Genomic DNA, 15,339 nt, shown 5'->3' with positions numbered 1-15,339 from the left:
GCTATTACTTCCTAAACATCAGACGCTTTGATCTAACCCCGGAGCCGAGAACAATCTAATTTTTTGTCTTATTTTCTTCTATTAACAAGAACAGTCACTCTGCAAGTCTTCAGAAGAATCTATTGATGTTCTGTTAAAGTCAGCTCCCACCCCGTTTTCTTCTCCCTACGCTCCCCTCCACAGCAGCCTCAACAGAAGCTGAACCAATTCATTAGAAGGCTCAGAAAGTCAATTATGGTAATGGATCCTTTTGCCAGGGGAAACTCTGCAAAGCCAGATACTTTTTATTGCACTTCCACATATTCTGCTATATATTTTATTTAGACCTCATTTAAATGTGCAAATCGATCTTCTGAAGTATAGAGGGCAAAAGGGCTGGAGAGAATAGGGTGAGAAAGGAGGCGATGGTTCCACGTGGCCGAGCTAAGGCAAAGTGATGATAGAGAAAGGGTAAACCCGGTGTCAGGAGACCGTCCACAGGAATCCCTCTTACTTATTCATGCAGCAGCCAAGCATCAGGGAATCTCCCAGCCTCATTATGAAATGTGTGTTTGCAGAAGCTCACACAGCAGTGCAGCTCCTGCATGAAAGCTTATCCACTCCACTCTCCTCCCTTCTTCCTATCTTTTTTAGATCAGATCACTCTAGGGAAGCAATGTCATGCTTCATTCATCGAGACGCCTCTCCCACTGTCCTAAATCCCTCTCCCTTTTCTCTGAGAGGGAAAGCTTGGCTTACTTCAACAAGTTTGTGTAGCTGGCAGGGAAGGGAGCAGATGCCGAAACTAAAGTTTGCATTCACTTATCATTTGTTTTTGTGCCAAAAGGAAGTGGCAGCAGAGGAAAGAGAGCATTGATCAACTACTTTGCAACTACATTTAAGGCAAAATCACATATTTGCGCATAAAATATTGCAAAATGAATTTTTTGGGGGGACATTTATTCTGCTGTTAACATGCATACCATATGTATACTGTAAATACTATTAATAAGCACTTAGGTTAAACATTAGATAAAGCCAACCCTGAAAAATAATAAAAAAAATAAATAAACCTATAATTTAGCATGTATAACTCTGCATGATTTTGAGTTCTCACGCAGAAGCGATGTGATTTCGGCTGTAGTAAAAGCACTATGGCATTTAACCAAATCCCCAGTCACTAGCTAGGAATCAAAAGTAAAAATTTAAAAATGACCAAGAATGTCAAGTGGCAAATTTGCAAACAATTGAAAAATCAAGGTCTTTGCAACAGTGACAAAGGGGGTCGCAATTATTCTCTCATTTTGAGGGTGGTGCCATGCATGCCACTCAGTCATACAGCATAATTTGAAGTAAACAAGGATACATTCTTAGATAATATTTACTGCATAACTCCGCAGCTCTTTCCTGCTCTTGAATATACCCTTTCAGTTCAAAGATCACTCCCTGTGGCCGCAGCTCATTTCAGCGTACCGGTGGAGCCTATTTGTATTTCTGCCTTGTCTGATGCCACCTAGATTCTATGTTGCTCTTCCAGATTAATTTCTGCTGCGCCCTTCTCCTCGGGCCCAGAGGGAGATAAAAAGAGTCAGACCTCTTCACTGGAGCTCGGCAGCCACCATTAGAGTGACTAGGTTGACCCGTGGCATGAAATTACGAAGCCGAGGCCCACTGAGCAACCCGGCTGATAGAGGCGGAGGATAATAAATCCACTGAGAAAGTGGAAGGAAGGGGATAGTGGAGAGAGGTTAAGGAGGAGGGGTGGTGGGATGGATGTGGCAGCCCATGCAGCCTCAGGGGCACTCAGGATCCCTTTATTAGCATGGCTATTTTCACTCTCTCCTTCAGCAGCCTGTCTCTTCATTGAACAGAAGCATTACTGTGCATGTGGGATTAACTTGAAATAAACTACAGTGTAGGTGCTTATTGTAATAAAGGAACATGTCAACCACATGTAGTTGAGGTGTTTTTAATGTTTTTGAAGTTCTACAGCACAGAGGAATAAGCTATAACAGGCTTTGGCAACACCTGTTAGTAGGATCAATTCATTATTGATTTTGGTCTTTTCATGGTATTTGCTGTCTATAAGAAAAACAGCCTGCAGATCATTAACCTTATCTTTTATAGCCAATCGTTACTGGTAGTGTTTCGAGAAAACATGGTCTTCATCAAGCAAATGCTGTATGCCAAGATAATAAAAATGTTAACAATGACATCATATTCACCTGGCTATCTCTGTGTTTGGTTAAACTTCTTTGTTAATAGTTAAGGTATAGCACAAAAAAACTGTTACCGTTGTACACACAACATTCAAACTTGGCTTCTCCTCCTTAACCCTTTGAAACCAGGATCAACGTCACTTATTCTGTGCTGCTTTGAGATGCCTTTCACAAGGATGTAACCCTTTCAAATCTGAGCAAATTGGATCAAATTCTCAAAAACATGGGGGGAAAAGGCTCTCTAGGCAGCTTGGTAGAAATGTTACACAAACTGTCAAAAATGGTTAGATTTTCAAGAAAAAGCTAGTAACTATTACTATATTTATAATTACCATATATATATTTTAGATTATGTTACAGAAAATAATAATTTTTAACTACTTATTTTTTTTGAATATTTTTTTTTCTTTTTTGTGCTAATTTTCAGATAATTTTGTTTAAAAACTGCGTAGTTCATTTTTTCATTACAAAACCATCAGAATGTAAAAGCGTAAAGGTGCTTTCTGTGGGGGTTTTTTTTTTTACACTGACCAAGAAAACCACATAGGCAACACTTACACATACCACTACCACTCTACCACTCATAGTTGCACTCCTAAATACAGTAGATGTATAGCATCCTTCCACAGCAAGAAAACACACCAATATGCATGCGTGGTAATGAATAATATGTAAATGAATACAGTGTGTTTATCTGTCATTGTTTGTTGTTTTGCCTCCCTCATGTGTGTGACATTGGTGTGAAAAAGCAAACTGAGAATATGGGGGACCGCATGATTAAGCACAAAGTTGGCCGAGTTTCATGCAATCCGAGGCAACACTGGCGCAGAGGGAACGTTTTTCTTAGGGCTTTTCATAACCCTCCCGGTTATGAATTACTGCTTATGTAATCATCTGCTCTGTGCTGAGGTCTCACTGGTTGGCATTCAAGCACCAAGCGGCAGTACACCATGAAATGAGGAAAAGCCTGAAAAATAATGTGACGTCACATCTGAAAACCCAGGCATTAGCTGCTGTCATGCCCATCACAATACACAGCTTAGATCCTGCGCAATATTACTGGAAACAAATATTTTCCGTATCTTTAATTTAGCTTCCACAGAGAGACAGAGGAACCACTGAATCTCCTTAAAAAGCCAATTATTTGCTTCAAATCAAAGAGCGGGGCTTTAAATATGACAGTCTGACAGCAAACACAAACTATAACACAAAACTACAGTCTTGCCCGCCTCAAAATATCATTGAATTTCATCCCTAAGAAATCCTTCCTGTCTCAAAATCATTGAAAATGTCTATAAAGTGTGGTTATCTTTACTTCAAAAATTAAAGACACCAGAACAGATTTTAATGGAAGTCTTGGCTTGAACTCAAAGTTATAATCCTGCTGTAATTATAATAAAATCTGATTCTTGCCTGTGTCCTTGCCATCTGTTCTTTTTTACTTAATATCATGTTTTTTCTTTCTCCCCTCCTCTCTTCCTTCTCTCTTTCTTGTCTGCAGGATTTTAAGGACACAGTCGCTTGAATGGTATTATAACAACGTGAAGAGTCGCTTTAAGAGGTTCGGCAGCGCCAAGGTTTTGAAGACTCTGTACAGAAAGCACATTATAGAGAGAGGAGCGCTCTCTGATCTCCCAGGTAACTTCATCCTCTTACATATTTGTTAATCATGATCTTTGTCATATAATGCCTTTACTTTGCTGTTAATTTTATTTCGTAATCTTTTAATCGTTCACGTCTGCATCGTTTTGATTGCCTTCTGTCTCTTTGCAATGTTTTGATCAGTGCTGGTTTGGCCAGAGACATAATTTAACTTCCTTGAACAACAAAAAATGGCTCCGTTTAAGATGCAAGGATTTGGACATTTAGAGTAAACACAGACAAGCTGACTTGATTGCTCATTAGTTTGCTTTGTTAAGTGATCACTCAATTTGTTTCACACATTTTGTTCTCTCTCCGACTGATTCACGTAATTACATTCTCACTGGCATGCAGAAGCAGAGATTTCCCCACAGACAAACACACATACACACACGTCTCCAGGGTTATGTTCAGGGTGGGCGATTAAGTTGTATTTTCACATTTCTTGACAATTTTTTTTTTTTCTATCGAGATGTTAATTTAATTTGAGGGAATCACATTCTTCCATGGCTTCAGATTAACCCCTTAAACCCTGGACCAGCATCAGTTTCTGCACTTCAATCAGTAGCCTTTTCCTAAGTATTTAAAACTCTGAATCCTGAGCAAATTTGGTTTCATTTCTTTTTAGGACATGGGAAAAGAGGTAATCAACAACTTGGCAAGAAAATGGTAAAAGATGACAAAAAAAGACCTGAAAATTAACTTAACACAGAGCAGGAGAATCATTAGATCATTATTTTCTTTATTATTTTATTCCAGCACTTTTGGTCTTTTCCTTCTTTTGTTGTTTTGTTTTCTTATTTCAGGCAATTTTCTTGTAACTTTTTACTAATTTCTTGATATTTTTTGGGTAATTTCAAGGTGCTTATTGCCTTCTTTCCATGTTTTTGAAAGAAATCAAGCCAAGTTGCTCTGGTTTCAAAGGGCTAATTTTGAAAAGAAGTGAACTTGCGTTGCTCTATATGTGAGTAAAGCAGTGTGAATGTGTCAGTGGTGATGGTGACGGACTACAGCTGAGCTGCCCCGTGGCCTCATCCTGCCAGTTAATCCCCGTGGTGGCTCAAGCCACTTTGCGTCCTCAGTGAATTGTTCCCATGCAGGACATCAGCAGCAGGACAGCTTTTATCAAACCTCCCCCTCTCCTCCAGATAACATTGTTTTGACCCGGGTGCAACATGATCAGTCTGCCTCTGTGGCTGACTACAAGGCATTATTTCAAACCCTGGTACATGGGATTAAATGGATGAAGAGAGCACAGAGGGGATAAATCAGGTCAGACTTGAGGCACAACCGGATGAGGGTGAGGGGATGTTTAGGGACACACTGTGACCACAACTGAAGCTTATTTTGTCCGTAATGTATTAAGTGAATTTGTGGGCCTGATTGATTGACAAGACAAATGCATCATAATCATGAGAAATGATGTCTGCTACTATGCAACCCACACAGCAGAGGAATACCAGTACGGCTACTGGCAAAATGTATCATTATAAAATTTGTTACTACCGCAACATTATTGCATTTGCCTTTTTGCAGACAGCACGTCTGGCCATTGTGAAAGCCGGCATGACTATCTTCGTGGGATAAAATAGCTAGATTTGGCTTGCCGGGAACTTAAAAATATGTTGGTCAGCAAGAAGCTTACAAGTATTTAGCCTCATAACATGGTACGTTAGTTCAGTTCTCACAAAAGGGGATTATTTTTACAGCAAGGCATAAAAACATAACACAAACACAATAATAACCGGAGACACTTGAAGACATTAAAGGGGAGAGGTTACAGGAAACAGTGAAAGGTTAATGTGATAAAAGCAAGGAAAACTAATCGCTGAAGTGGCTTTAATGCTGTGGTTGATTAGCTGTATGTATCAGTCATAGTCTGAAATGCAAGGAAGACAAAATTACAGGCATCAAATACTATAATGGCAAAATTTCCTCCTGGCATTTTTGGCATTTTACAATTCATTTACTTGAAGGAACAGTGTGTAAGATTTTGTGGCGTCTAGCAGTAAGAACTGCAGATTACAACCAGCTAAAGTTTCCAGTGTGCAGAGCATTAACTCCCTGTTAGGACTCCCTCTCAACCTGGACCAGGTTATGAGAACCAGTTAAAACACAGAATAAAGACCTTTCATATGATAAATCAGTGTTTCTCTGACACTGTTTGACTTTTCTCAGATGGGCCTTGAGCCCAGCACCTGCTCTGTTCGCTCACTTTTTTCTCTGATAGTTTGAGATCCAGATGTTCAGGAGGTTTTTACCAGGAGCTGAATTAGCCATTGGGGTCTCTTCTTTTCCAAACCAAGAGGTGATTTAAACTGGTAAAAACACTGAATAAAGAAGTTTCACTTTAAAAATCAGAATTTTTAAACAGTGTTTAAAACTAACTAATGAAATGATAACAGCCGTCTCTGCCGGTATATTCCCCTAAATCCTACATACTGGACCTTTAATATTGCTAACATGGTCGAGTTTGACTCTTTGAGTTGAAAGATTTCTCAAGGCATTTATGATTTTTGTTTTCACCAGAGCTCCTCCTGTGACGCGAACAGACAGAATGATTTTTTTAAACCTGCAGTTTTCTGATTTCATGTCTTAACTCCTATTTTCTCCTCTCCTCTCTTCTCCTCTCCTCTCCTCTCCTCCCTTCTCCTCTCCTCTCTTCTGCTCTGCTTTCTTCTCCTCTCCTTTCCTCTCCTCTCCTCTCCTCTCTTACATCATCTGGGGTGGAGGAGGAAGGATTATGCGACTCGACTGCTGGTCTCTCAGCTCACATGAGCCCAACAGATTAAACTGCTTCCAATTCTCAAATACTCGCATCGCCGCTCCCACTAACTGGCTAGCTGACTTGCCATATGATTATAGATATACTGTGGTGTGTGTGTATGCGTGGGCCCTGTGTGCTGCTTGTGTGTGTCTGGATGTCAAAAGCAGATATTGTTAGCTTGCACAGGGACAACGTTAGATTTATTGGCGGGTAAAGATCTTTCCCTGACTTATGGTATCAATTGTCCTCCATGTTTTGTGTGTGTTTACGTAAAAATATCTTGTTTTTTCATCCTTCACCCACCCCCTCCATGTTAGATATCAGATCGAATTAAAAGGGATTGTGAAAATGTCGCACAAAAAGGCTAGATTGTCAAAAATATGATGGGGTTTTAATTTATTTGAAAGAAAATGCCCTTTAAAACCTATTTTGCTGCAAAGTAATGGGTATGTCAAGTGTTGGGACAAGCTTGTAAGAATAACAGATTATCATGATGTATATCTGCACTTTCAATTGAGCAGAATTTAATGAGATTTTACTTTGGAAAGTAAATCGGCGCTGGATTGAAAAAAAATCAATTAAATAAAGATGTTGCTCATTAACAAACTGATGTAGCAACAGCTCTACTTTACTCCGAGAAAAGGAGCTTTTATTATGTAGCCCAGAAACTCTGCCAGAATCTTAATGCTGGTCTTCTCTATTCATGCATATAGACAGGCAGCCGCAGGAATGTAAAACATTCTCGTAAATTGTTTCCCAACCATATGTGTAATATAGGCGGCCTCTATACGTGTGCTTGTAAAGTTCTGGGTTTTTTTTTATTATCACCAAGGGGCCAATGCTTGTGAAATCAATCCTGTGCAAGTGTGAAATGGCAGCTGACATGACAGCGGGTGAGAGAGATGTGACTGTTTTACATCTATCATGTCCCCAGAGAGACTGTGTGACCTTCAAACCAACAGGAAGACAACAGGGAGTGAACGATTTGTACTTTCCTGTCCATCATCTCTGGTGGAAGGGAGTAATACTCCTGTGCAACCTGTTACAAATGCTACATTGCCCTCTGGGTATATACATATATATATGAGTGTGTGTGTGTGTGTGTGTGTGTGTGTGTGCAGGAGAAAGTGTTGCATGAAAGATGTGGCCATTAGAGAGTTTTAACATTAAACTTGGATGAAGTGTGGGTGACCATGTTTTATAAAGAGGAACAAAGAATACATCAGAGAAGAAAACACTTGAGTGGAATCATCATTTTGCTTAAGCAGCTGAATTTCTCTTCTTTCATAACTAATTCAAGTACCTCATTAAGTAGAACTGCAGATGCTGAGCATTGATCCAAGTACCTATTAAATTAGTAATTAACGCCTTGATGCCGGTAAAGCATGAAATGAAACGGTTGTGTTTACTTGTAAATTAATGTATCCTGAACACAGTTTGTAGCCTTTTGTGCACAAAAGGCTACAAACTGGATTAGATTCAAAATTAGATGTAACAGTGGAGCTGCTGTGTAGTGTTGTTGTAAAAGGCTTAAAGGAATCAAAATAAAGACATAGAGCATCTTACTTTTTGAAAGTGAAATAAACTGAAAAAATAACATTACAAAAGTCTAAGCTTGTAAACATGTAATGTTTTTACCTCAAAATACATTTATTGTCTTGTCAAGAGTTTGGTAAGGACATCAATACACTCTCGTGTGTATGCTAAATATGAACCACCAGTACTGTTTAGTTTAGCTTAGCATTAAGAGTGGAAACAGGAAAACCAGGGAGCCTGGCTGGCTCTATCAAAAGGGAACAAAATCAACCTACCAGCACCTGTAAAGCTCCCTAATTAACACTTTATATGTTTGTTTAACCCTTTGAAACCTGAGCACATCTGCCGGATTTCTTTGGAAAACATGGGAGGAAGGAAATGAGCAACTCACCAAGAAAGGCATCTGAATGCAGCTCAAGAAAAAATGATCTGGTCCATCCAGATTTCAAAGGGTTTATCTGTACAAAAACCAAGGTGTTTTCAGGTTTTTGCACTTTGGTGTTTGTAGAAATTAAAAGAACACTTTACCCTTAAAATGACTGTGCACCCTGAATTTCTGAAGAAAACTTTCTTGCATGCCTTCGCTTTGAATGTACAATCTGAAAAAGGCTAGTTTTGCAGATGAACTATTCTTTTAAACGAACAAAATATAATGTGGTTATTGGTCAGCTTTGGGGGTGCTTGTTGAAGGATTTTGTTACCTTTGAAAAAGCATAGCTAGCCTTGTGTACAGTCTCAGTGTTAAGCTACTGAAGCTTCATATTTACCACACAGATGTTGGTGGTGTGTGCCTTCTCATCTAACTCTCAGCTAGTCTGACTCAGAGGATGCAAGTTTATTTTTCTTTTGATAGCAAAGGCATGACCTGCCCTACTAGGAGCAGTTTTTTTCTTTTTTTCCCCCTGTGTGGATGTGTGGAATTATGATAGGTTTTGCCAAACTTTCTCCATCACTGGCACAGCATGAGACAGACTAACTCTCGACAAGAAAGTGAATATGTTTATTTCCCAAAATGTTGAACTAATCCTCTAAAGACTGTGTATTCAGAAACTGAATTTAATTGAGGAGCTGTGCAGACATTTCTGACTCTATGCTGTGCTATAGCTGTGCACCTCTCTAAAATTGATCCAAGGGGTATTATGTTTGTTTTCACCGTGATAAATGGGTATGAGCACACTGGCTAATACTTGTAACATTTATAACGGCTCAGCTATTCATTCAGTATCTTCATCACAGTGTAATTTTTGTACATCACTCTCTACCTATCGAGTCTGGTTTTATGGTGACGCATCATAGAATTTGCCATGAAATGCAACATGATGAGTCTGTTTTGAAGTATCAAAAGCAGCAAGTGATGACTTTTTTTCTTCTTTTTTTGACACTTAAATCTCATTCATTTCAAACGGGGGATTACTGTTGTCCCACTTTTCTCCTGCCTATTGTGTTCGCTGTCACATCCCACCAAACGTCTGCAGGAGGCTTCCCACCTATCCAACATGATGACGGTAACTCAAGAAATGTTCAAACATATTATCACCTTCAAACATGCTATTCTCTTTGGAAAATTGAGAGACGGAGAGGCAGAGGAAAAGCAGTGTAGTCGTTTGATGCTTTCTATGGCTGTAGACACCTTTTCAATATGATGACAAAGGAAGAGATGATGTCCTTGTGTATGTGGGACGGAAAATGAAGTGATGCAAAGGTTACAAAATTATCTTTATACACAATTAAAGTACTCTTTGTCAATGCGTTTTTTGTTCTGCATGTGTTTGCATGTGTTTTCTACACTGCAGACAAATTCAACCTGCAGTGCAGAAAACACATGCAAACACATACGCTTGTGGTTGTGTCTTGATGACTACACGTTTCACCAGAGCTGCAGTGAATTAAAGGATGTCTCGAAAATTAGTCAGGACACAAATTACTTAAGATAAACACATGGACTACATCAGTTTTTTTGTCCATATCCAAAGTTGAGAAGTTATAAATTCACTCTAGAGTTAAGTTAATTTTGAACATTTGGTGGTCAGATTTCTGTTAGCTTATGAATCAGTTGATTATATGTTGGTGGAGATTAACATGTGTCTTTATTCCATTATGCAGTTTTTCTGACTGTCACTATTGTACTGCGTTTATGAACCAGTGTCAAGTCTGACATGTGAGCTTCCATTTTAACTAGTAACTAGTATTGTTTCATAACTACAGCTATATCAAGAGAGCAGTGTCAATGAAGTGAGGATTTTGCTTGAGAATACCACTTGTTAAGCAGACTGAGCATTGTGTGCTTTGCTGCTGATCTGTTTCTGCCCAATGAGTGGTCACTTAGCCAAAAACGGTCTCAACCTTCAACACTGAATGGCTGTGCAGTAGGTTAGATGTAGCTAATCTAGTGAGTCAGTGCCAGAACAATTTTAACAGTGACCTTTGTTCCGTTACTATTTAACAAAATAGTGAAGCAGAATGTAGTAAACAAAACACCAGGACCTCCTGATTCACCTCTTTCAATAGATATTTACTCATTCAAGCCTTTCGACAGCAACTTAACAGATAGCTCTACTGTAACACGGCTTGAGTTCTACAGACACTCACAGGTGTTTTGTCACTTTTCGGAGCATTTCTACTGCCTGCGTTCTTTGAGCTGAAAGCTTGGTGATTCAGAGTACAGTACTCTGTCTGTTGGGATTGGAGGGCAGAATGTTAAACAGGAGCCCAGAGCCACTGCTGTTGAAAAGCAAACGACTACAGGGCTCGCACCACATTGGTGTCAAGACTGCGGTTGACTCTTTTTGTGTGGTACTTACATCCACGTGCACACTGCAGTTTGCCTGCATTTGTGGACGAATGTGTGTCGAATGAAGGTGACGTAGTGAAAACTGACCTTTAGCAGCTGGATCTGACTTTGTCTGAACAGTTTACATTCACAATCACCTCTGAATCACATTCACCCTCTGATCTGATTTTAGGGTTATCTTCTTGGTAGGAATGTCAGCATTAATGCGTTGATTGAGATGTGATTAACATCTGTACATAGCGCCTTTTCTTAACAAAATTATTTTATTTATTTATTTATTTTAAATTGCATTAATCGCTGGCTAGCATTCCTGTCTTTAAGAGGCTGTCCCACACTGAGTCTTAAAGCTACACTGATGATACTGGTATCATCTGAAACTAGCAGACCCAATCATATCATGCTAGCTCATCACGAAGGGGGGTAAATAATGCTCCAAAATTAGGCATAATTTTGGCAATGAAAACATGACACAGAAATTTCACAGGTGTCCCTTGAACTCTGACTTTTACGATATCTGAATGAAAATAGGTTCTATGGCTACCCCTGAGTCTCTCCTTTACAGACATGTCCACTTTATGTAGGTCCCAAACAGTTTTTTGCTGTCTTTTGATTCCTAATAAAACAGTCTGGTATGAATTGCTTTACTTTGTCATTATGGACTTTGACAGCTTTTTGGGCATTTGGGGCATATGTGAGATAAAACACACACGCTTCTTTGACTAAGGGAAATACGTAGCCATTAATTCTCTACATTCTGCTTTTTAAAATTATAGTATAGCTTACATACACACTACTTTATATCAGTTGAAAACTGAAGACAGTGTTGCCCTTTGACCCTGTCTATCATTGACTTTCATAATCGCTCTTTGCGGAATTGTTTTGTCTTTGTTGCATGCAGCGGTTTGTGTTAGATTGACATTTTCTTCTACTGTTGGCTGCAGTAGAAGCAGCTCCAGGCTACATTCTGGTTTGTTTTCTGCAGCATTGTTCTTGTCCAGGTTTATGCACCAGAAGGATGAGCCCAGTCAGGCTCCTTTTAAGTCAGGCACAGTGGGCCGCAGGTGACAGTAAGCTGCATTGTCAAAATGTAAAAAATGTAATACTAAAACCTAGTGCTAATGACTTGAGATGTTTCCCTCCATTTCGCATTCCACCTCCATCATTTGAACTTTAAATGCCATGTTGGCCCTGGGACCAATTAATTTCTACACACACACACACACACACATAACCACTGAATTGTCAGTATTAAAGAAATATATATTCATATTCTCCAACGAGTGCAGTTTTGTCCTAAAACTCCCTTTTTCCATTTTATGACAGATTTAAATTACATTGGCATCATCTCTGCAAAAGGTGAGTACAACTCTTATCTCCCAAATAAAAGAGACGGATGAAGTGAAGCGTTTGTTTACTTTCCACTACCTCCCAGCCTGTCGTGATGTAAACAGACATCCTGTCGGTTCAGCCGTTGTTCTGAAGACGTTGTTTATGAGACTGTGTGTGCTGCCAGATGCTGCATTGTAATTGAAAGGAAACCGTCTGGACTCTCCTTCCTCCTCCTGCTGCTGCTACTGGCACTTCAGGAACGTTAGCTCTAAGTGAAACTTTACTGGCTCATTTATTTATACAGCCTTTTGTTAGTTCCCTCCGTCTCTCCACATATTCTCTTTTTATGACACACTATTTCACTCAACTTAATCCCTGCATTAGATGTGCAATTTACAAAATTTTGGACCAAAACAACAGAGGATTTTCTGTTTTGTTTTGCATTGAGTGGTTCCATCAAACCATATTATTCAGTTCTGCATTCATTTGGCTAAACTACAAACCAAAGATGCATGACTGGACAAAACTGTTTTAGAATCTGTCCATCTCAGCTCGATTCAAGCTGGCTGATAATGTCACCTGCAACGGTTTGTCGCTTTTAAACTTTAAGCGAGGGCACATTCAATCTGTAAATGATTTCTTGATTGAATAACATGTCCTTAAAACAGTTTGCAATTAGCTTTTAGGTACATTTTCTCTTGTTTTGTGGATTTGTCATGGATGTTATCCATTCAGCAACGATGTTTACATAAACTCCACTGTATTATTAAGGCAGTTCGCTTGCTTGAAACATATATGGTGCTCAGTGCACAACCTTTTCCATTATTTTTTTCTTTTCTTGTAGTTAACGTTTATGATAATAACTTATTGTCATATTTGCTGAAACTGTCACCATATTCTGAAAGACATACGTGAGACAGATAGTCTGTGAAACGTCCCTCCTCTTTCTACTGCTTCTAATGGCCTTTTCTAGAATTAACAGCGGCACACCAAACACAACCAATGTGTCAGTTCACTGAGTGATTGACAGCTGATTCAGAAATGTCTTGACTCTGATTGGTTGTTTTTCTTCACATCACAGTAACGCCATTAGAAGGGCTTTAAGGCAATTCTGTAGGCAGGGGAATATGTTTTTTTTCCACAGATTATCCATCTCGTGTGAATATAGTGACAATTTCAGCAAATGCAAAAAAAAAGTTTAATAAAAGTTACATTAATTTCATTTTTATATAAATGTTGCTTCCCTAGGCGCTAACTTTCAGCAGCAAAATGCGCCTAGATTTCTTTAAATTGCACAGTCACTTACAATAACAGCTGGAAAACAAACCAATTTGGTTGTAATAAAAACAAAGAAATGGAACCCCAATACAGACATGCATTTGTATCCTTTCCATTTTCTCCTAACTGAAAGGTAATGTAGTTCTCCACAATTTCACAAACACACACAGACATACAACACACATTTGCACACTCACTCAGACACCCTTGCAGATGCAGGCGACCGCTGTCGTCTGTGTGGTAACCATGGCAATATCGAGCGATTTCCTTCTCCATTCCCTTGAGTGGTGGGATGACAAGTGGTGAGGCACAAAGGTGAAACAATGGTCATGGAAAGAAAATATGGAAGATGGACATGAGAAGGAATGTACTGGACCAACACACACACACACACACACACACACACACACACACACACACACACACACTGACCTTCCACTACCTCTATTATAACAAGGCCATTCAGGGCCAATTAAAAACAAAGGCATCACTCTGTTGTGTCATACTAGTCATTGTATCACTGCTGCTTTGTCAGATATGACTCATGAAGGCGTGAGTGAAAAGAATGACAACAAAAAAACATTGATGTGATGTTCCCCTTAGTTGTCACTGTCGTCTTAAAAATGCTGTCAAGATGTTAAATCAGGAGTGTTTCTGAAATATATCTATCCTTTGGCATTACACATTGTCATTTAATCTTATATTAATACAAAAAGGCTGGTTATAGCAACTTAAAGTAAAGGATCTCAATATTTTTATCAGTGTTTAGATGCAATATTTCAGACACCACTCTGGATTTAAAGGGACAGTTCAAACCTAAAATGAAAAATACAGATTTTTCCTGTTTATCCATCTCAATTGTTTTGGTGTGAGTTACTGAGTGTTGGAGATATCAGCAGTAGAGATTTCTGCCTTCTCTTGAATATAATGGAACAAGATGGGACCCAGCTGGTGCTCGAAGTTCCAAATGAAAAACAAAAAATAAAACAATTCAACAGCAATGTCTCTTTCCAGAAATCATTGCTCAGTTACTCAAGATAAACCTCAGACTATGTTGTGAGCAGTTTCACATAGAAACTATTTTCTTTCTCCTGAATTACACCTGCCAACTGAATTGCTGTGCAGAAGGAAGCATGCATCTTATTTGGAGAAAGTAAAGTAGCAAAGTAACCACAGCTGTCGTATAAATGTGATTAAAAGTCTTCTTTCTGAACAAATAGGAATACTCAAGGTGTGCATACATGATTGGTACATTTTCCTGCTTAAATATTTGGCGCATACAGGACGGCTCTCTGTAGCTTGCATCTGTGTGACTAACAGGAGACAGCAACACTTTTTTGAACATCTCACAGATGGCCAAGTTAAACTGACAGGCTGTTGTGACAGAGGTTGATGTTGGTATGTAGACAGTGAACTGGTGAGTTATCATGATACCCAGTCCTCAGGATGTCTCTTAAAGTCTGCATATTAGTGCATCATCTTCCCTGTGTGTCTTTGTCAGTGTGTGTGTGTGTGTGCTGCCCTCCTGTCTGTGTGTGATTCATGCGAGGAAGCTCACTTTCTCTGACAGCAGTCCTTTTGTGTCTACATTGTCCCGAGCTGCTGCAGGTAATTTCCCCACCTATTGTCCCCTTCCACAGTCCCAGAAACTATAATTCAGCTCTAACCAAGCGAGAACAGTACAGCTCTGTCGAACGCTGCTTCAGTCAGAGTGAGACAACTCTGAGAGTGAAAGACGGGTGGAGCGTGTAATGGTTTGGGGACTTGTTACACCGTGTTGCGACTGGGAGGACTGGGCC

General features: G+C 39.4%; 1 protein-coding gene across 7 annotated transcripts in view; it reads left to right on the top strand.

Annotated features, from left to right (window-relative positions):
- myripb (myosin VIIA and Rab interacting protein b) overlaps positions 1-15,339 on the top strand; it is a 165,396-nt gene that overhangs the window by 122,227 nt on the left and 27,830 nt on the right. For 5 of the 7 annotated variants that reach the window (XM_042510337.1, XM_042510335.1, XM_042510339.1 and 2 more), the window contains exons 4-5: positions 3,700-3,836; positions 12,257-12,289. In XM_042510337.1, the coding sequence (XP_042366271.1) occupies positions 3,700-3,836; positions 12,257-12,289 (170 nt within the window). The remainder of the gene's footprint in view (positions 1-3,699; positions 3,837-12,256; positions 12,290-15,339) is intronic. The other 2 variants (XM_042510338.1, XM_042510334.1) reach the window with 1 other exon arrangement.

This window comes from Plectropomus leopardus, chromosome 21 (genome assembly GCF_008729295.1).
Source record: "Plectropomus leopardus isolate mb chromosome 21, YSFRI_Pleo_2.0, whole genome shotgun sequence".
In the NCBI taxonomy this organism is placed as follows: domain Eukaryota; kingdom Metazoa; phylum Chordata; class Actinopteri; order Perciformes; family Serranidae; genus Plectropomus; species Plectropomus leopardus.
The sequence above is the reverse complement of the archived record's forward strand: the minus strand, read 5'-3'. Positions and strand labels throughout refer to the sequence as shown.